Here is a 22,614-nt window from a genome sequence, read left to right on the forward strand (position 1 = left end):
ATATGTGAGAACAGAGCAGAATAACCAACATTAAATGATAATATTGAAATATAAACAAAGTACTCTGGATGCTGTAAATCTGAAACAAAAATCTGAAACAAAAACAGAAGGCATTGGAATACTGAGCAGATTTTGTAGTAGAGAGAGAAACCGTGTTGAATTTCAAATTGAAAATGATTCCTCAGAGCTGAAGAAGAGTCATATTCAACTTGAAATGTGGAGTCTTCTTTGAGATTGGCTTCTGCAATGTGAGTATTTGCTGTTACCTTCACCATTTTGATTCTGTGTTTGGAATGCCATTGTTTAAATGCACAAACATGCATACCATAACATTCCATATCTAAATTTTTATTTTTACTTACTGGGCAAGACTGCAAGTACAATAAATTTACTCGCCCTGTCCTTGATATTTAGGATTGAAGCCAAGTAAAATATTTAGAAATAATTGGCTGCCTTAGCTACTCATTCTAAACTCCTCCCTCATGTTCTTCTATCAGAGTGAAAGAGAGTTTCTGTGCCACTGTACCAAAGGATGGGCGTTCCTATTCCCCAATGTTGTTTGCACAGACTGTGAGGGTGCTGAAGAAGATCAACAAACCAGGCAACATGATCATGGCTTTCAGTGAACTGGCTGATAAAGTAAAGGTATGTCATGACAATGTTGTATGTGATAGTCCCTTTAAGAATGAATCAGGATATCTGACAGAAATAACAGAAAACAACTGATCCTATTGGATGCATACATCTCAGGGCTGATTTTCGGACTCTTGTGACACAGTGTTGGTGTCTCTATCACTGAGCCAGAAGATTCAGGTTCAAGTCCTGCCTGTTCCTGAAGTATGTACTAACACCTCTGAACAGGTTGATTTAAAAATATTTAAGGGCTCGTTTTAGGGCTCTTGTGACACAGTGGTAATGTCTCTGCCTCTGAGTCCAGAGACCTGGGTTCAGGTTCTGCTTGCTCTAGAGGTGTGCAATAACACCTCTGATCAGGTTGAGTAGAAAATCTAAGAGCTGATTTTCTGTAATGGGGAAGTTGGTTAGGAAGAGGAGAGAAAAGGCTGGTGGTTGGGAAATAAGCAATGTAAATAAACTGTTATGTAAAACAGACTGACTCAAACTTAAAGTCAGAGGGATGTACAGCACGGAAACAGATCCTTCGATCCAACTCGTCCATATCCCAAACTAATCTAGTTCCATTTGCCAGCACTTGGCCCATATCCTTCTAAACCGTTCCTTTTCATATAACTATCCAGATGCCTTTTAAATGTTGCAAGTATACCAGCCTCTACCACTTCCTCTGGCAGCTCATTCCATACACGCACCACCCTTTGTGTGAAAAAGCCACCCGTTAGGTCCCTTTTATATCTTTCCCCTCTCACCCTCAATCTATGCCTTTTAGTTTGGACTCCCCCAACCCAGGGAAAAGAATTTGTCTATTTATCCTATTCATTCCCCTCATGATTTTATAAAGCTCTATAAGGTCATCCCTCAGCCTCCGACGCTCCAGGGAAAACAGCCCCAGCCTGTTCAACCTCTTGCTATAGCTCAAGTCCTCCAACCCTGGCAATATCCTTGTAAATTTTTTCTGAACCCTTTCCAGTTTCACAACATCATTCTGATAGGAAGGAGACCAGAATTGCATGCAGTATTCCACAGTGGCCTAACCAATGTCTTGTACATGACCTCCCAACTCCTGTACTCAATACTCTGACCAATAAAGGAAAGCATAGCAAATGCCTTCTTCACTATCCTATCTGCCTGCCACTCTACTTCCAAGGAACTTTGAACTTGCACTACAAAGCAACACTCCCTAGAACCTTACCATTAAGTGTATAAGTCCTGCTAAGATTTGATTTCCCAAAAAGCCGCACCTTGCATTTATCTAAATTAAACTCCATCTGCCACTTCTCAGCCCATTGGCCCATCTGATTAAGATCCCGTTACTAACTATACCTCTTATGCTCACATCCAAATCATTTATATAAATGACGAAAAGTAGTGGACCCAGCACCGATCCTTGTGGCACTCCACTGGTCACAGGCCTCCAGTCTGAAAAACAACTCTCCACCACCACCTTCTGTCTTCTACCTTTGAGCCGGTTCTGTGTCCAAATGGCTAGTTCTCCCTGTATTCCATGAGATCTAACCTTGCTGACCAGTCTCCCTTGGGAAACCTTGTTGAACGCCTTACTGAAGTCCACATAGATCATGTCCACCGCTCTGCCCTAATCAATCCTCTTTGTTACTTCTTCAAAAAACTCAATAAATTTCGTGAGACATGATTTCCCACGCACAAAGCCATGTTGATAATCCCTAATCAGTCCTTGCTTTTCCAAATACATGTACATCCTGTCCCTCAAGATTCCCTTCAACAACTTGCCCACCACCGACGTCAGGCTCACTGGTCTGTAGTTCCCTGGCTTGTCCTTACCACCCTTTTTAAACAGTGGCACCACGTTAGCCAACCTCCAGTCTTCCGGCACCTCACCTGTATCTATCGATGATACAAAGATCTCAGCAAGAGGCCCAGCAATCACTTCCCTAGCTTTCCACAGAGTTCTAGAGTACACCTGATCAGGTCCTGGGGATTTATCCACCTTTATGCCTTTCAAGACATCCAGCGCTTCCTCCTCTGTAATCTGGACATTTTTTCAAGATGTCACCATCTACTTATCCACATTCTTTCTTCTCCATAGTAAACACTAATGCAAAATACTTGTTTGGTATCTTCCCCCATCTCCTCCGGCTCTACACAAAGGCTGCCTTACTGATCTTTGAGGTGCCCTATTCTCTCCCTAGTTATCCTTTTGTCCTTAATGCATTTGTAAAAACCCTTTAGGTTCTTCTTAACCCTATTTGCCAATGTTGTCTCATGTCCCTTTCTTGCCCTCCTGATTTCCCTCTTAAGTATACTCCTATTGCCTTTATCTCTTCTAAGAATTCACTTGATCTCTCCTGTCTATACCTGACATGTGCTTCCTTCTTTTTCTTAACCAAACCCTCAATTTAACTGGTCTTCCTGCTTTAGTAAATAGATACCAGCAGTATGTCATGGATAATTCCTTGACTTTACTGCCACTGAAATTTACAGAGGGCACAATGTCTGAATGAAAGAGCATTTTACAGGCCTCATTGACATTACTATGAGAAACTGTATTATCAGCCCCACCATGGTATACTTGCATCAGGAGTCAGCTTCAAATTTTCACCCCACAAATTAATATCTTACTTACCAGTACTTTATAACTGTGTGCAAGGGGTCAAACAAACAGTACAAGCTGTGTTTAAGGCGGTGTTTAAGATGCACTCACTCTTTGTGTCACATGCTAATGGTATTTCAAAGTCACAGCCACTTGTGCTTGACTTCACTATTTGGGATTTTTTGAGGCTTTAAAGTACATAGACATCAACACCTTTGGTAAGTCTTTCCTCGATGTCGCTAGGTGTGGAGCTCCAAATGAAGTTATCTTTGAGCAGTGCCTTAGTGCATGACTATTGCCTACTGTTTATGATGTCATTCTTGACCGCAGCTAACACTGATGCTCTGCCAATCAGTCTTTTGCAGACCTGCAACAGCAGGAAGAGGAAACATTCGTTGATGCACCAGATGAATTCCTGGATCCAATAATGAGCACAGTGATGACTGATCCGGTTATACTGCCCTCCTCCCGGGTGACAGTTGACCGGTCAACCATAGCTAGGCATCTCCTCAGGTAAGACATTTGGGTGCAAAGAAGAAAGTAAACTGCAGCACTCACAGTCTGCAGTTGAAGTACATTCGACTGGCGAACACTCGCTCTTATGAATGAGACCCCATATGGGAGTGTATAGGTATTACTTTTAAAGCTCTGCCACGTGAATGTTTGCTAGTACTTATGAACAGCTGTTTTGTTCCGTCTTGCGTACAGATCATCTTATGAAAATACTCGAATGGAACTTGTTCACAACCCAGGGGCTGCCTATATATCACTGATGGCAGTGAATATCATTGGCATTGTTTACTGTCTTTGTATTGTAAATCCACCCACAGCACTAATTCCGACTTCTGTTCTGTTTTGCTTCAGTGACCAGACCGACCCATTCAATCGTAGTCCACTCACAATGGATCAGATCAAAGCAAACTCAGAAATGCGAGAGAAAATTCAGAAGTGGTTGGCAGAAAGGAAACGACAGAAGGATCAAAACGGGCAGATCTACGAGTGAAAACCAGAAACAGCAAACAGAGAATATATGGGACATTCACTGCTGTCTATATGTGCCTGCTATAGCAGACTATCTTAATGGCAGGGACTCTATCTTAATGGCATATCTTAATTCATCATTGCAATCCCTGTTCATTATCGAACAAAGTAATGGAATGCTATTGTTGTAACTGTGCAGGAGGTTGGTCCAGCACAGTCCCATTTTTGCTCTTAAGCAGCCAGCTGCCAACGTTAGCACCTTGAATTCAGTACATTCTTACTTATGTAGCTGATTGACAGTTTGAATTGAGAAGATCTGTTAAAATAAGTCTACTGAGTGAGGGATTCACAATGAACCACTGCATATTTTAAAGTTGGTAAATGTTTAGTGGCTTTGAAATTGTGTTGTGCTGTATTAAGATGCAAGCACTTCACCCTGTTTGGACAAAGTTCCATTTTGCTGCTGTTTTAGCGGATGCCTTAATGTGCTTATTCTAAATGGCTTTAAAAACTTCACCTAAATGGCAGATAAAGAAATTTGGTACACTACTGTAGCACAGCATAATTCCCAAGCCTGGGGTTTTCATTGTAAAACTCTCAGAACCACCTTTTAAAGGCACTGACTGGGCACTATTGCTAATTCAGCTATCTGGCTAAAATGACTTGAAAGGTTCTGTGTGAAATTGGAAACAGCTAATGTGTTGCTGATCTGAGACGCAGATGTGTTGGTGCGCAAAGTCCCTGTAATCATTATGCATGCACCAAGACCAGAACCATTGTGTTATTGCAATGACACTACTCGGCAGTGAGCACTAAACAGAAAAATGGTAACTTCTGTTGTGTCACTAATTCTGTATTGAATCTTGCATGCCAGAAGCTTGCATAGTGAAGCTTCTGAAATGTCTGGTCCATTAAGATTTCTATAGGTGCTATTCACAACACTAGTTGTGACAGGGAGACCTGCAAATGTTGATATTTTCCAATACATCTGCAAGTATTGCCACACCCTTGGGAGCCATGATCCCTTCTCCCATTGTCTGTTAGTGACATCAACGAAACCAGAACATTAGAGGAGAGTTTTTACTTTTTGTTTTACATAACAACGATAGAACTGGTATGTAAGTCCAGAAACAGATGTACAGGATACAGAGTAGCATTCTTAGCAACAGCAACAAAAGCTGTGCTTTAGCCTCTCACAACTCAGTGATTTTTACACAGCCCCTAGAATCTTGGATATCTGATTGGATATCTAATGTGCTGAAACAGAAGACTCTAAACAATTTATGTTGGCTATTTTTGCCTTACAAGGGGTATTGTAGATTTTTTTTCTTGAATTCCCAAAGACTGCACAACAAAAAGCAAAGGCTTACTGTGTGTCTATAACAGAATTTCAACACAGTCTTATAGAAAGCACTGTCCATGTGCAACAGTATGATTTTTGAAGATCTTTGTTTCTTTTTCTCTATCTTTCTCCTCCAAGATAGTACAATCTTTTAGGTCAGTATCAGTCAATACTTGCCTGAATCTTAGGTTCACTGGCAGCCTGCTTTTCCTAATGCAGCTGAGAATGGATATCAGATAAGCATTGTGTAAGTTTGAACTGGGGTGATCAAACAATACTTGTACAGGAGTGATGTAAAATATGATGTCAGGGATAAGGACACCCAGGTTTATGGAAATCGGTAGTCATTTGACAATTAAAAACTTGAGTATTACTTTAAAGGGACACATTTGTCAAAGCTTTTCTCTTGTACTCATCAGGACAATTCGGAAGAAATTCCAAAGTAAAGGGAAAACAACAGTATAATCAGAATGATTAGTTGGAAAATGAGTTCTAATTTGTTGTGGTGTTGACTGTGAAGAATATACCAGTTAATGATTGACATTTAATTATTGTGCTTTGTTTTAAACAAGGCAGGTAGATTCTGATTGACTTAAGAAAGGAACCAGAGAATGACTGTCACTTACTTTGTTGTATTGAAACAGGTTTAGTGTGTGGTTTGTGCACCTTCTTTCAGTCTACAAAGGACAGGCTCCTCTGCATTACCAGCTGCAGATTCCAGTATATACTGTATTGCTGTACTGCGAGCCCAACTAGCTCTATTCTTTATCGATAAAAAGAACAGCAACCCACACTACTTCTGTTTCAGAGCAACAAAGTACGTGACTGCCATTCTCTGGTTCATTTCTCAGGGCAACGCCTTGACCAATCAGAGTCAACCTGCCTTGTTTAAAATTTAAGTAAAGCTTTAGTTGGTAAAGAAGTGTCAGTCATCATTAAATGGTATTCCCCATGGTAATGCCTCAACCAATCAGAGTCTACGTGCTGACGACTCAGCACCTTCCTCCCATGCAATATAAATGTTGTTTTCCCTTTCCTTTGGTATTTCTTGCCAATTGTCCTGATGAGTGCAAGGTGAAAGCTTTAACAAAGTATCTTTCTTTTCAGCAATACTTAAGTTGATGGAAACTAGTAAATGGTAGCAATTAGAAAGTATTTTAAAACTGTGAGGATAAGCTGTTGCTTTATTTTTCAGGTGGCAGCGACTCAGGGGATATTCCATGAGCAGTGAATCTAAAGGAATGGTAATAGGCATTTCATGTATTCAGTGTTCTTCTGTCTTCCGAAATGTGCTGTAGTTTTTTAACTTGATGAGAGTGCCATCCAATAGTAGCATTTGCAACAAAACATTTCTTTTAATAAAATAAGTTTTTGAATAACTGGTACTTGACTGGTGTCCAGTGCAGTTTGAGGCAGAGTAATGTTTCTGATTTCTGGCAGGTTTCAAAATCCTTTGACCCTATCTTGTTATTTGAACTTTCAAGTGAGGCCATTTGCATTAACTTTAAGTTTGTTTCCTTTGGAAAGTGTCCATTTCTTGTACACTCTTGTGTTGGCACCTTTAAATCCAGTGCCTTGACGATTGGCCTCTGGTCCCATTTAGTTGGAATGCAGGACTCTCCAAATCTCTGAACCATTTAAGGAACGTTATTGGGAACTTTCCTTCAGCCCTTCCTTTGTGTCGATCAAAACGCTTTGTCTCCTGTTTTTCTACAGATATTTGCAGAAAGATGCTAATTGGTGGAAATGGAAGAGGAATAGAAATTAATTGTTTAATTTGTTGCTCTTTTCAGCTGCAGAGGAACTAAATGGTGGATTAAGAGATTACCTTTACTATCTTGTCAAAGTGAACAATCACATTTTATTCTTTCCCAACTGGAACAGCACTGCTGTATTATTGAAGCAATGCAGTTAAAATTAGTACTGACAACTTAATTAACAAGCTAACTAGACATGAAACCCTTTTCCATCTACCATTTAAAGCTTTGTGCTGTGTACCTCCATGGTATCACACTGTGACAGTGGATGTTAAACATTTTTTTAATATGATCCAAGAACATTACATTGACCTCCTTGACTTGTACTGGAAATGTTTGATTTCTCCTTGTTTGGAGCTGCAAGACTTGAACACTTGTAAAGAATGTTTTAAAGGAAGTTTATTCACAAATTATAAGAAGTTACTTGTTTTGAAGGTCTGAAATTCATGGAATTTCAGCTAAACATATTTTCACCTCTCCTCTTTGTTAACCTCCTGGCTGTCCTAGCAGGTCTGGCACCCCTATAGCCTTGACATGATGCTGAATGAGGGAATTAAAGCTCCAAAGTGTGACTTCAAATTACTTGGCTACATTGGTGTCTAGGTTTTGCTATCCTATCTCTCCCATAAAGGCTGACAGAACAGGCTGTGTGCAGGAGTCTGCTGGGCACCACCTTCGTTATTCAAAAGAGAAAAAGCTATTGATTCAGCACCTCAGTAAATCTTGAAACCAGTCTTGGTTCCTTTGCACATGTTGGGATGCATGCAAGGAGATGTTTATATTTTGCTTCTGTACTTAGAATTCATAAATTGAAGCCGGTGTACATTTTAAAAATATTCAAGATTAAAAATACAAAGGAGTTCAATATTATCTCTTTTTATATAAAAGAAAAGCTGGTTTCCTTTGTGCTTCTTTACTGATTCTTCTCCTCCTCACCCCAAGCACCATTCATCCCCTTCACTAGTCACATTGAGTAAGAGCATGGCATTGCCTTTGCTGGTATTGAAATTAACAGCTGTGAAGGTACGCTGCAGCTGTTGTGTCCTCTCTTTCGTAACATCTGTACACAGTGTTCCTCTTCCATTGGGGAAGCCATTCCACAAGCAGATTGTTGAAACCTACCACGGATGAGAGAGCTTCAAGCATTTGAAACATGGTGTGCCTCTTGCCACATCTGATTTCCTGGGGGACTATGACATTGGCTGGACAATGACCTACTTACATGCTGTGCTAGGTTTTACATATCTTCATTAACAAGCTTTAGGTTCACCAGGAACCCAGCCATTATTTATTAGATTTTCTTTAAAACAGTCTTTTGAGTAGCTAGATACAATAGAACATAGAAGAATACAGCGCAGTACAGGCCCTTCGGCCCTCAATGTTGCGCCGATCCAAGCCCACCTAACCTACACTAGCCCACTATCCTCCATATGCCTATCCAATGCCCGCTTAAATGCCCATAATGAGGGAGAGTCCACCACTGCTACTGGCAGGGCATTCCATGAACTCACGACTCGCTGAGTAAAGAACCTACCCCTAACATCTGTCCTGTACCTACCCCCCCTTAATTTAGAGCTATGCCCCCTTGTAATAGCTGACTCCATACGTGGAAAAAGATTCGCACTGTCGACCCTATCTAAACCCCTAATCATCTTGTACACCTCTATCAAGTCACCCCTAAACCTTCTTTTCTCCAATGAAAACAACCCCAAGTGCCTCAGCCTTTCCTCATACGATCTTCCTACCATACCAGGCAACATCCTGGTAAACCTCCTCTGCACCCGTTCCAGTGCCTCCACATCCTTCCTATAGTATGGCGACCAAAACTGCACACAATACTCCAGATGTGGCCGCACCAGAGTCTTATACAACTGCAACATGACCTCAGGACTCCGGAACTCAATTCCTCTACCAATAAAAGCCAGTACGCCATATGCCTTCTTCACCGCACTATTTACCTGGGTGGCAACTTTCAATGTGGAGCACTTCAAAGTTTTTCAACAGTTCCTCAACCTTCAAGCAAGTAAAACTGTTAATATAGCTAGTTATTTATTACTGCACTTGTTGCTTTACATTTCATTGTTATTTTGTGTTAAACACACTGTTGATACTACAGTTGTTGATCTTGAGGAAGAACACGTAAAAGATTTTTGCAAAGTGAAGAAATAACAATGCAAAGGTGATCAGATTTCAAGACACATGGGCATGCTGCAGCTGAAAAATGGCCAAACATATTATTGACTAGTGTGAGAAACTAGATTTATGACAAAAGGATCCCTGTACTCGCCCTAGTGTAGTTTAATCAATTACAGGTGACTTCAGCCCTGCAGCACTAGGCAATCACAAACGTCTTAAAGTTAATAGGAAGCTTTTTTGTACATTTGTTTCTTTCATCTCTGCCCCCTTTCCATAAAAGTGGGAATAGTGTAACCAACTTAATGTCCCAATACCCCACCCTCACAACTTATACCCCCATACACCAAGCTTGAAGTCAGTTCGTTCTGTACTTGTGGGCTTGAAGGGCAGGGGTGCCAATTTATCTGTGGTCGCTTGTTTAAAATGTTGGGTTAAGTACATGTTTGTGCTTCTCTTCCCCAATCTCATTTCTGTTGGATTAAAACTGGGAGAGGTGCATTGGACAATTGACTATTTTATAAAATCGAACTTTTATTTCCAGACTATTCACAACCATTGAGGTGTCCTAAGGGTGTATTTTTTTTACTTGAACATTCCTCGAGGGGTTGTATAAAACGTGGATATGTGTTAATAAATAGGGAATGACGGCCCTCAACTTCTTTAAGCTGGTGTAAAATTGCAGAGAAGCAGCATGTGGACTCTGTTGTGGTTTCACTTTACTGTAATTTAATTTTTTTTTCTGAAGCTACTCTTGAACTTTACGATGCTTTGGACACGTTGTCCTGTGTAATCCAAGCATTATATCCACTGCTGTGCCAAGTCCTCCTGACTGAGACCAGAGAGAGAAATTGTTTGGAATTCCTTGCTTGCAAATTACTCTGGCAGAGTGTGGGAATACCCAAATGGTACAAATGGGAAATTAAATGGGCAAAGTTTCAGTGGAAACAGGTTCTACACAGAATATTCTGTAATTTTACATTTAAGAGGTTGTTATCAATAGATGAAATTCTGCCAAATTGTGTTGCTACATGTTGTACCATGAAGAGGTACAAAGAATTCTCCCAAAAAGTGAACGCAAGCCAACTTGAGATCACTTGCATTCTAGTAAATGGCCTGAAGTTGTTCGCTATATATAAAAATCTTGTCTTTCCAAGACAATGCCCCCCCCAAATGTCAGCTTATGACTGTAAAGTAACAAGATTTCCTTCCAAGCATTCTCTCATTTTTTTAATCCTAATCAACTGTGATGCGCTTTGTTTGGCACTGAACATATCCCTTGTACTTAATGAGCTGGCAAGGCATGACACAATTGTATCTGAAGATAGTTCTGACATTTGTCTGGACCTGCAAAAGAGAAGGCTTTAACCAAAAGCAGTTTTTGCTGTAGTTTTAATAGTTATTTAGTTATTCTGCAATGGGTTGTGGTTGGATGATCAATGATATGTGTGTAAAAAAGGATTCTTTCTCCAGGTGCACAAGGCCAAGAAAACAAATGGAATACAAGTTTCCAAAGACAATTAACATTCCATCTTGATTTCTAATGTTTCATCTATTTAACAATCTGGTACAAGAATACCCCTGAAGCACAGATAATCAATCTAGGCTTTGATGTTTGTTAAACTGAATTAAAGTAAAGAATAAATAAATAGTGTTAAGTTCAAAGATCTGATGTGTTTCTTAGATTGACCCATAGCTCCATACCTAAAAAATGGGTAATTTTCATCCAAAATGGCAAATCCCAATCTTTACAGAAGGCAGTGCTGGAGTGTATTTTAACTAGTGCCATGTTGTAAATTCATCCTGAATGTGTATTTGGAACTATGGATCATGCAGCATTTTTCTGAGCTGTGTTTGTCCACCAGACTCTTAGCATAACCATCTTCTCTTATCGATTGAGTCACCTGCTTTGATGCCTTACATGATTATTCAAAATATAGTTTTCCATGATTAAATTATCAATTCACTGGTTTATGAGAAGAAAATATTTGTTTTACCGACACTGTTCTGAGACAGTGCACAATGCATTAGTTATTACTAACCTTGTAATAATCTTTTTACATAGAAAATAAATATGTTGAAAATAGAAACAATATTAAAATGGCTACTGTGCATTTTTATCCCTATGGATTGGATATAGGAAAAAAAAGGTAGTGCCTCAAATCCTGATTCCTTGTGGGATTTATACATTCCTCTGTCCCAGTATAAGGAGGGGTGACTATTCACCCTGCATTAGGTGTAGTTTCAACTCTGCAGATTTAATGTAGACTGACATATTGATGCAGTACTGAGGAGGTGCTACACTGTCAGAGGTGCGTTACTTCAGGTGAACATTTAAAGATTTCATGGCACGATTCATGAAAGAGGCAGGATTTATCTGGTTTTGAAATGTCAATCAAGCAGTTTATTTCTGCTGTTTGTAGTACCAATAATATAGAAACAACAGCATGGGGAACACTGTTATTTCAATTTCCTCCCCATCTTCCCTGAAAACGTGAACTTGCACTTCAGTCAATAATTTGTCATTTGCCAAGCTCTGCAGGATTCCCAGAGGTGATAAGAATTGCTGCATAAATGCAGATTCTACCTTCACCTCGTGGATCAATTTGTGTTGATATTTGTCGAGTATCTTTCCCAGTGATCTTCCTTCATGTGAAGCTAAAAACATTTGCAATATAAAATGTATAAATTTGTTCCAACTGGGTCCATGCTTATATCTTAGGTGAAAATGAGGACTGCAGATGCTGGAAATTAGAGTCAAGATTAAAATGGTGCTGGAAAAGCACAGCAGGTCAGGCAGCATCCGAGGAGCAGGAAAATCAATGCTTCAGGCATAAGCTCATGCTTATGTCTTGCCCAATTTGTACCTCCCCTCAACCTTCTAACTGTACATATGTAATATTCAATCCCAGAAAACCTAATCATGGACATGTGCTTTCAGCTGCACATTTCAGATTAAAAGACGCATTAGATGGACAGATGTGTCTTAATTTATAAGTTGCTTGACAGCCTGATTATGCAACCCCAAATTAATTCAATCCTATACCTTGACAACTTGGCAGCCAGTGAGGGACTCCTGCCAGTGGTTTGACATCAGCGCAGGATTTCACGGTGGTATAGCAGGTGGGCTTGAACTTTGGCCTCTGCTGATTTGCACACTCTTCCACCAAGAGTGGGTGAATAGTGGCTCGCAACAGGAATCCAAGGACACTAACCTGAGGAACTCCTGTAATGATGTCTTAGACAACTGATCTCCAATCAACACAACCATCTTTTATGTGTTATGTATGACTCCAACTGGCAGAGTTTTCCTCCTGATTCCTATTGACTTCAGAAATGTAGAAACACGAGTAAGCCATTCGGCCCTTCAAATCTGCTATGTCTCTCTAGTTTTGCTAAGACTCACTGATGCCACATGCAGTCAAATACAGTCTTGATGTCAAGGCCAGTCACTCTTATCTCACCTCTGGAATTCAGCTATTTTGTCCATGTTTGAACCAAGGCTGGAATGATATCAGGAGCTGAGCGGCTCTGGCAGAATTCAAATTGGGCATGTGTGAGCAGATTATTGTTAAATTAGTACTGTTGATGACACCTTCCACCCATCACCTTACTGATGATTTAGAGTGGGCTGATGGGGCAGTATTGGTGTGTTGGATTTGTCCATTTTATTTGTATAAATATACCTACATTGTTAGCTAAATACCAGTTTTGTAGCTGTGCTGGAACTGTTTGGCCAGGAATGTGGCAAAATCTGGAGTAGATGTCTTCTTTGCTATTGCCTGAATATTGTCAGGACCCATTGCCTTTGCAATATCCAGTACCTTCGCCTGTTTCTTGATATCACATTGAATTGAATTTAAAACAGATTAGGATTAAAATATTTAGAATTGCATTTAAAGTTATTTAAATTTACTTAAAGATCTCCTTAATGTCATTTAACTCATTTTATTTAAAGTTGTAAAGGAATTTAAATTTATTTTAGTTATACTGTAGTTTAAAGTAATATTTAAAGTGACAGTTATCTGTTTAATAATGTTCACTGGCAGTTGTACTGTATTGAGTAGGAAGTTGAAGAGTGCTAAATGGGATAGGTGTCTATAAAGCTGCCTGCTCAGTAATACTCAGAGGACCCCGGGTGGATATTGTGGAGTCAGGCAGTGAGCTGGGCTGCTGCAGCCGGGGACCTGGTGGTTGTCCGGACGCGGCGGCTAGTGCAGAGCCTGGTGACCCGGGGCCCGAAACTCGCGCTCGGTAACTACCCGCGAGTCCCGTCCCCCTCCCCGTCCCCCGGGAGCGGGCACCGGGGGCTGGAATTATGATCACAGCAAAAGGGGCCCACTGTCTCCTCCCCCCATCATCCCTGTCTCTCTCTTCCCCCTCCCCCCTCTCCCCCCCCCCCTCTCGTCCCCCCCCCCCTCTCGTTCCCCCCCCTCTCGTCCCCCCACCCTCTCGTCCCCCCCCTCTCGTTCCCCCCCCTCTCGTCCCCCCCCTCTCGTCCCTCCCCCCCTCTCGTCCCTCCCCCCCTCTCGTCCCCCCCCCCCTCTCGTCCCCCCCCCCTCTCGTCCCCCGCCCCCTCTCGTCCCCCCCCCCCCTCTCGTCCCCCCCCCCTCTCGTCCCCCCCCCCCTCTCGTCCCCCCCCCCCTCTCGTCCCCCCCCCCCTCTCGTCCCCCCCCCCCTCTCGTCCCCCCGCCCCCTCTCGTCCCCCGCCCCCTCTCGTCCCCCGCCCCCTCTCGTCCCCCCCCCCTCTCGTCCCCCCCCTCTCTCGTCCCCCCCCTCTCGTCCCCCCCCCTCTCGTCCCCCCCCCCTCTCGTCCCCCCCCCCCTCTCGTCCCCCCCCCCCTCTCGTCCCCCCCCCCCTCTCGTCCCCCCCCCTCTCGTCCCCCCCCCCCCTCTCGTCCCCCCCCCCCTCTCGTCCCCCCCCCCTCTCGTCCCCCCCCCCTCTCGTCCCCCCCCCCTCTCGTCCCCCCCCCCTCTCGTCCCCCCCCCCCTCTCGTCCCCCCCCCCCTCTCGTCCCCCCCCCCCTCTCGTCCCCCCCCCCCTCTCGTCCCCCCCCCCTCTCGTCCCCCCCCCCTCTCGTCCCCCCCCCCCTCTCGTCCCCCCCCCCCTCTCGTCCCCCCCCCCCTCTCGTTCCCCCCCCCTCTCGTTCCCCCCCCTCTCGTTCCCCCCCCCTCTCGTTCCCCCCCCTCTCGTTCCCCCCCCTCTCGTCCCCCCCCCCCCCTCGTCCCCCCCCCTCTCGTCTCCCCCCCCCTCTCGTCCCCCCCCCCTCTCGTCCCCCCCCCCTCTCGTCCCCCCCCCCTCTCGTCCCCCCCCCCTCTCGTCCCCCCCCCTCTCGTCCCCCACCCCTCTCGTCCCCCACCCCTCTCGTCCCCCCCCCTCTCGTCCCCCCCCCTCTCGTCCCCCCCCCTCTCGTCCCCCCCCCTCTCGTCCCCCCCCCTCTCGTCCCCCCCCCTCGTGTCTCCCCCCCTCTCGTGTCTCTACCCCCCCTCTCGTGTCTCTCCCCCCCCTCTCGTGTCTCTCCCCCCCCTCTCGTGTCTCTCCCCCCCTCTCGTGTCTCTCCCCCCCTCTCGTGTCTCTCCCCCCCTCTCGTGTCTCTCCCCCCCTCTCGTGTCTCTCCCCCCCTCTCGTGTCTCTCCCCCCCTCTCGTGTCTCTCCCCCCCTCTCGTGTCTCTCCCCCCCTCTCGTGTCTCTCCCCCCCTCTCGTGTCTCTCCCCCCCTCTCGTGTCTCTCCCCCCCTCTCGTGTCTCCCCCCCCCTCTCGTGTCTCCCCCCCCCTCTCGTGTCTCCCCCCCCCTCTCGTGTCTCCCCCCCCCTCTCGTGTCTCCCCCCCCCTCTCGTGTCTCCCCCCCCCTCTCGTGTCTCCCCCCCCCTCTCGTGTCTCCCCCCCCCTCTCGTGTCTCCCCCCCCCTCTCGTGTCTCCCCCCCCCCTCTCGTGTCTCCCCCCCCCTCTCGTGTCTCCCCCCCCCCTCTCGTGTCTCCCCCCCCCCTCTCGTGTCTCCCCCCCCCCCTCTCGTGTCTCCCCCCCCCCTCGTGTCTCCCCCCCCCTCTCGTGTCTCCCCCCCCCTCTCGTGTCTCCCCCCCCCCTCTCGTGTCTCCCCCCCCCCTCTCGTGTCTCCCCCCCCCTCTCGTGTCTCCCCCCCCCCTCTCGTGTCTCCCCCCCCCCCTCTCGTGTCTCCCCCCCCCCTCTCGTGTCTCCCCCCCCCCTCTCGTGTCTCCCCCCCCCTCTCGTGTCTCCCCCCCCCCTCTCGTGTCTCCCCCCCCCCTCTCGTGTCTCCCCCCCCCCTCTCGTGTCTCCCCCCCCCCTCTCGTGTCTCCCCCCCCCCTCTCGTGTCTCCCCCCCCCCTCTCGTGTCTCCCCCCCCCCCTCTCGTGTCTCCCCCCCCCCTCTCGTGTCTCCCCCCCCCTCTCGTGTCTCCCCCCCCCCTCTCGTGTCCTCCCCCCCCCCCCCCCCCTCGCCATCTTCTCCCCCCATCTCTCCCTTCCCCCCCATCTATGTCTGGTGTTTATTTCAGTATTTGTAGCTTTTTGCCATTTCCATTTATATTCTGGGTGTGTATTCTTATTTTATCTGATCAGTGATGTTGTACATGCACTTCTCTTTTTCTTCCCCCACCCCACCCCAGCTGCTGCTAATTACTCTAAGCCTCGTCTAGCTACCTTCTGGAAATATGCCCGCGTGGAACTGACTCCTCCAACGCCTAAAGAAATCCCAGTGGCTGTTGAAAGCTTGAAGGGTTTAATAGCATCGTTTAAGGCAGGGGCTTACAAACATGTAACTGTAAAGGTAAGGCATTCAGAAAATTTGGGAAATACGTGGGCCAAGAGTGAACTTAACTGGAGATTTAGATTTTCATTTTGTTTGTGTCCAGTTTGTGTACTTAAGAAGGAAAGCATGCATTTGTTGCAGTGAAGTAATCTTTTCCTTATCTGGTTGGCTTATTCAATATTGGTTCAGAAAATATACCTAATATCCAGCAGTCCATTATCTTGTAGCTTCTTAAATCATTGGTTTCTAATGCTATGCAGTAAAACCATCTTGAGATTCCAAGTCAATAATTGCTGCTCTTAAAATTGATTTTGAAGCTTTTCAATCTTCAGTAAGTTGCATGAATGTAAAACTGACTTTTGCCTTTTGCCTGGCCATTTGGTTGTCAACTGCCCAAGTAGAATTAATCTATTTATTCTGCTGAGAACCACTGAATTATTTCTCAACTAGAAGCCACAGGCAGTAAGGGCGATGGTAGAGTAGTGATAATGTTACTGGATTGGTAGTCCGGAGGCCCACTATCAGTATGCCCTTGAATGTTCTTTGCGGCTGTGTGAGTCTCCAAAGCCTGTGTGTTGCAGTGATTTTTGGAAGTAAAGTCAATGGCCTGATTGAAGGGCCAATGCCAATCGCAGAATGTTGCAGCAGTTGTGGAGCTAAGAGGGAGTGTTGCCTAGATGGTGCAATAGGAGACCAGAGTTCAAATCCTACTCTGACCACCTGTGGAATTTATATTCAATTAATTTTTAAAAATCTGATAACTAAGCTAGTGTCAGTAATTATTTAAAAAGAAAGGCATCTGATTCACTCCTGTTCTTTAGGGAAGGACATCTGCCATCCTATTCAGTCTGGCTTACTGCTCTCTGAAATAACTTAGTTCAACGGCAACCAATATTGGCCTTGCCAGTGTCCACATGTTATGAAAGAATAAAGAAAAATAAAGTTTGCTTCATTCTTTCTCTCCTCTTGCCTCAAGGCATGAGACAAAGGGAGTAACATGTTTTCTCTGAATATTTTTCCTCTTGAAGTGCAGATGGAAACTTAGCATAAAAATAAATATCAACCCTGTTGTTAAAAACAAGAATAGCAACGTAGGAGCAGACGTAGGCCAACCAGGCGATTGAGCCTTCATTATTTAATGTAATTTGACTGATCAAACTCTCTCTTAATGCCTTTTACCCACACGATCCCCACAAGCGTTTATGCCATCACTAATCAGAAATCTACCAGGCTCTCTACTTTAAACATTGTGACTATGCTCCCACAGTCCTCTGGGGTAGAGAAATCACAATATTTGCAGCTGAGTAAAAGGATTTCTCTTGATCTCCGTCCTAAATAACATTTTCCTTTTAAATTATTTGACTAGAGTAAACATCTTACCAGCATCTACTCTGTCTATCCCTTTGTGTACTCAGCTGTGGAGAGAAACAGTTAATATTACTTTTAAATTAATAACTTTTTTATCTATCAATAGATGCTGATGAGCATTTCCAGCAGCTTTTGTTTACATTTTCCACTATCCATAGGGATCTGTTTTAGTATTAGTTCTAATTTCCCTGACCTTTTTTATCTGGAATAAATTTGCATGCATCACTTCTCTGCTGTGTTCACTTTATCCGAAAATTTGTTTTTAAGAAAGTGGCCACAAGGATCAGTGCGAGGTTCACTGCATATTGTCATTTTTGTAAATGATTTGGATGTGAATATGGGAGGTATGATTACTAAGTTTGCAGATAACACTAAAATTGATGATGTAGTGTACAGTGAAGTAGGTTACTGAAAAACAACGAGACCTTCATCAGATGGGTCCAGGAGTGGCAGATAGAGTTTAAGTTAGACAAATGTGAGGCATTTTGGAAAGGCAAATCAGGGCAGGACTTCTAATTTAATGGTAAGGTTCTGGGAAGTGTTGTTGAACAATGAGGCCTTGGTGTGCAAGTCCATAGTTCCTTGAAACTGGAGTCTCCGGTAGACAGAGCTGAAAATGTGTTGCTGGAAAAGCGCAGCAGGTCAGGCAGCATCCAAGCCCGAAACGTCGATTCTCCTGCTCCTTGGATGCTGCCTGACCTGCTGCGCTTTTCCAGCAGCACATTTTCAGCTCTGATCTCCAGCATCTGCAGCCCTCACTTTGTCTCAGGTAGACAGGCTAGTGAAGAATGTGTTTAGTGTGCTTGCCTTTGTTGGTCAGCGGATTGAGTATAGGAGTTGGGAGGTCATGTTGCGGCTGTACAGGACATTAGTGAGACCGCTTTAGGAATACTGATTTCAGTTCTCGTCTCCCTGCTATAGGAAAGATGTTGTGAAATTTGAAAGGGTTCAGAAAAGATTTACAAGGATGTTGCCAGGGTTGGACTGTTTAAGCTATAGGGAGAGGCTAAATAAGTTGTGACTATCCTCCGTGGAGCAACGAAAGTTGAGGTGTGACCTTAGAGGTTTATAAAATCATGAGGGGCATGGATAGGGTGAATAGCCAAGGTCTTTACTCCAGGATAATGAAGACCAAAACTAGAGGGATAGGTTTAAGGTGGGAGAGGAAAGATTTAAAAGGGACCTAAGGGGCAACTTCATGCGGAATGTGGTGCATGTATGAAATGAACTGTCAGAGGAAGTGGTGGAGGCTGGTACAAAAGACATCTGGATGGGTGCGTACATAGGAAGGGTTAGAAGGTCTGCTCCTGATTCATACTCCTGATTGTTGTTCAATCATTCTTCCTTCCTAAACCCCACCAAAATTATCAGGAAGGCTTTGCGGGCACTTCAAGCTGTCGTCTAGAAACTGGACTTACTGATGTCTCTAGAATATTTCTCCTTTCAGGCAGTGGACAGGATTGCACTTCACTGTGGTCTTTGTATTCTGGGTTTCCAGTTGCTACACAGGGATGTAGCAACTAATTAACTTTGCTGTTAATTTATTGCATTTCATTAATTCCCTCCTAGTTGTGTTTTTGGTCAAATGGATGTATTCCAGGCAGAATGAGTGGAACACTGTTATACAGAGGAACCTCGATTATCCAGCATTCGATTCTGATTATCCGGCAAGATTGCAATGTCCCAATGACTGTTATCTGGCGTTTGATTATCCAGAATTCGATTAACTGATCGCAATACTGCCTGCCCGTGTCCTTCGGATAATTGAGGTTCCTCTCTATTTATCTGTGATGTAAGTAAAACCTTTTGAGGGAACTAATGGAAATGGAAACCCAAGTGTTTAATGTTTATGAAATGCAATCTTGAAGCTCAGACATTGTGATGTAAGCTTCTTTATTATTCAAAGCTGCCTGACTCTCATCGTTATTCTGACTGGTATCAATAGTTTTCCCCAAACTTGAGATTAACCTGAGAAAATTGCAGTGACATTCCTTTTCTTTGAGAAGATGATATTTTTCAGAGTTTCTAGTCTCTCATTGTTGTCTCTCTCATTCATATGCAAATAGACTGTGCCATCTGCTCCTGCTGCCTGACTTTGCAGTCCCAGAATGAGATCTGGTTAAATGAACTGTATAAATAGTGATATTTGGATCTCTTCTTGTGTAAGACCATTGAAAGATGACAAATATAGGAGCCTTTGACTTTAGGGTTTTTGAATTTCCTTGCCATGCAGTTCATTGAAGCTTGGGGAGGTGGGGTCTGGGGGAGGTGTAGTCAGAACTCATCTTTTTTTGCCCCCCCACCCCCACTCAGATCGAGTCAATTAAACATTTTCTAGGGAGGCGAATCTTGCTTTCAGTTTTTTTAATACACACAGCTGTTTTCCCTGATTCTGGGATCCACACATTGCTGAGAAAGACCAGCTGGAGAGAGAATTTACATATGAATCACGACATTAACAATGAGCAACACAAAGTTTGAGAATGGCATTGAAATCTTTACAGACAATCTTGCGTTGGAAGTCGCAGTAAATGAGAATCCTGTTTAAAGTCAGGATAAATTTTTAAATGTGGATACATTTGGGGATCATGTCAAGAAATTTGATGGAACTATTTTTTGAACTAGATGCACTTCAAACTAACTGTCAAAGTCAAGTCTTGTTGCACTCATTCTTTCCTGCCAATTGTAAACCTCCCAAGTTTCTACTCCCTTATGTTGTGCTTGAGTTTGTAACTTTGCAAAACCTAATAACTACCTCCAATTTTATCTTGCCTTCTGTTTGCAGGATGCCCTAAGGAACACACTGGTGGCCACTGAAGTTGTGATGTGGTTTTACATTGGCGAGGTCATTGGTCGACGAAGCTTGATTGGATATAAAGTCTGAACTATGCCCTGTGTTGAACCAGCATTCCATTGTAAATGAATGAAAAATACTTCACATTAAATAAAACCATTATTAGGACTTCGAACACTAGTACTGCTTTTTATTTCACGCATTACACATTTGTGAATCATTTTTATGTTTGTCAACATGAATATTATCTATGCTAGGTGTGTTTCCTCTTCTGGAACTTGCTGTCAGTCTGACAGCATCAGATAAGACACAGCAAAGCTGCCCTTATTTTTCTTTAGCTGTCTCAAAAACCTAATGTAAGTGTTTGCACCCAATACTACACAATTATGATTCGTAAAGCATTTTTTTCTTGAGATTGCATCAAATTATAGGTAGTTCTGCTCTAGATTCTCTCTGGATTGACTTGAGTCTTCCAGGAACATTTCACGAGGCTAGTATATAAAAAGTATTTTTTTTAAACTTGTGACCGTTCACGTTCAAAATCCAACTCTAGCCTCATGTTAAGTACTGTAGTTGTCTGAATTTTAATATCTCTCATTTCTTATTAAAGACTGCAGACCACTGGTGTAAACAAATTTCATCCAGTGAACTGCTGGACTTTGTATGTTAATACTTTGATTATTTAACTTCGGGTTATACCTGGTCCAGTTTCTGATATATCATTTCAAAAATAGGTTTCATTGTTCCTTTATATGAGGAAAATAAATATTTTGTGAACATAATTTGCATACATTTGTACATCTAATTGTGCTGTTTGAAAGTTCTAGGAATGGAAAGGAAACAAGAGCACAGATTATCTTTGCACCCTCGCTGCTGGGTGATTTTTAACTGGAGTTGCTAAGAGAACAGGTAAGGATGCTTGTTTTGAGATTGTTGGGATTAGGATGAAAGAATTCTATCATTTCCTGTGACAGCATTGTTGGAAGAGCCTCATAAAATGGTATGTTAATTTCCTAATTGCATTGATTTGGATTTTTAATTCTGTTTGACCAGCGGAACTATCATTATTAACAAGTGTTTGGATCTTTTCGAATGGGAGTGTGTTGCTGGAGTAGGGTAAGAATATTTCTTGCTGAACCATCTGCATCCTGTGACTGAGCACCTGTGAATTTCTCTTTCTGTTGGCTATATCGTCTTTTTTTTTTTAACTGTTCCAATTAAATAAATGGGCCAAAATAGTGGAGACAAAGCAAGTTCAGAATTAAATATTGGTGATACCAACTTTGGTTTTAAGGTAGACAAGCAGGAGGAAGGTGTAACCCTTCCTCAGGACATCCGAACATCGATCTCCAGCTCCTGAAGCTGCCTGGCTTGCTGTGTTCTTCCAGCCTCCTGCTTGTCTACCTTGGATTCAAGCATCTGCAGTTTTTTTTTGTCTCTAACCAACTTTTGGGTTTAAAAGCCAGTGAATTGCAAGATGCAAAGAAATGAAATAAGGAGTTGGATGATGTTGAGGTCTTGGGAGATTTCAAGTTGGATGCTGTTTACTGAGTTCCTTGAACATACCTGAGTGTCTAAGATGTTTTCTGTTTGTGAGCAAAGTTATAAACTTTGTAGAATTACTTACCAAAAGTAATGCAAATTTAGAGGGCCCAAGAAGAACAGATTAGATTAGATTAGATTACTTAGTGTGGAAACAGGCCCTTCGGCCCAACAAGTCCACACCGACCCGCCGAAGCGCAACCCACCCATACCCCTGCATTACCCCTTACCTAACACTACGGGCAATTTAGTATGGCCAATTTACCTGACCTGCACATCTTTGGACTGTGGGAGGAAACCGGAGCACCTGGAGGAAACCCACGCCGACACGGGGAGAACATGCAAACTCCACACAGTCAGTCGCCTGAGGCGGGAATTGAACCGGGGTCTCTGGCGCTGTGAGGCAGCAGTGCTAACCACTGTGCCACCATGCCGCCCACAACTGGAGAGAGATGGGAGAACAGAAGTGACTGGAATTGATTGGATATTAATGTCAACTAAAATTTATGAACAAAGAATGCCAACAAGTTAAAGTTAAAAGGTAATGGGTGATTCAAAGGGTGATAGGTGTTAATTGTGTATATTTGAAAGTAGGAACAGCAGGCCCTGGGAGTGGAGAGAGTGAATAAATCAATAAACTTTTCAAGCAAAAGCTTGGTGCCTGCTTCACCTTCAAATTTGAGTGCTGATCACATTAAATAGCATTTTTCTAGTATCTTGCCAAGGAAAAGG

At 43.6% G+C, this 22,614-nt stretch overlaps 2 protein-coding genes across 3 annotated transcripts in view; both read left to right on the forward strand.

Moving 5' to 3' along the window:
- ube4a (ubiquitination factor E4A (UFD2 homolog, yeast)) overlaps positions 1-8,174 on the forward strand; it is a 58,817-nt gene extending 50,643 nt beyond the window's left edge. For both annotated transcript variants that reach the window (XM_043676496.2, XM_043676497.2), the window contains exons 18-20: positions 498-645; positions 3,558-3,715; positions 4,067-8,174. In XM_043676496.2, coding sequence (XP_043532431.2) covers positions 498-645; positions 3,558-3,715; positions 4,067-4,205 — 445 coding nt within the window. In that variant the 3' untranslated portion in view covers positions 4,206-8,174. The remainder of the gene's footprint in view (positions 1-497; positions 646-3,557; positions 3,716-4,066) is intronic.
- An 89-nt stretch (positions 8,175-8,263) lies between these two features.
- On the forward strand, positions 8,264-20,515 carry atp5mg (ATP synthase membrane subunit g). The gene is made up of 4 exons (XM_043676498.2): positions 8,264-8,305; positions 13,573-13,669; positions 16,036-16,196; positions 20,332-20,515. Exons 1-4 carry the CDS (start codon positions 8,264-8,266, stop codon positions 20,428-20,430), a joined length of 399 nt encoding a protein of 132 aa, XP_043532433.2. The 3' UTR covers positions 20,431-20,515.
- Positions 20,516-22,614: the final 2,099 nt, after the last annotated feature.

Source organism: Chiloscyllium plagiosum, unplaced genomic scaffold, assembly GCF_037043375.1.
Source record: "Chiloscyllium plagiosum isolate Xiang-an unplaced genomic scaffold, Cpla_swu_hap1 HiC_scaffold_29, whole genome shotgun sequence".
In the NCBI taxonomy this organism is placed as follows: domain Eukaryota; kingdom Metazoa; phylum Chordata; class Chondrichthyes; order Orectolobiformes; family Hemiscylliidae; genus Chiloscyllium; species Chiloscyllium plagiosum.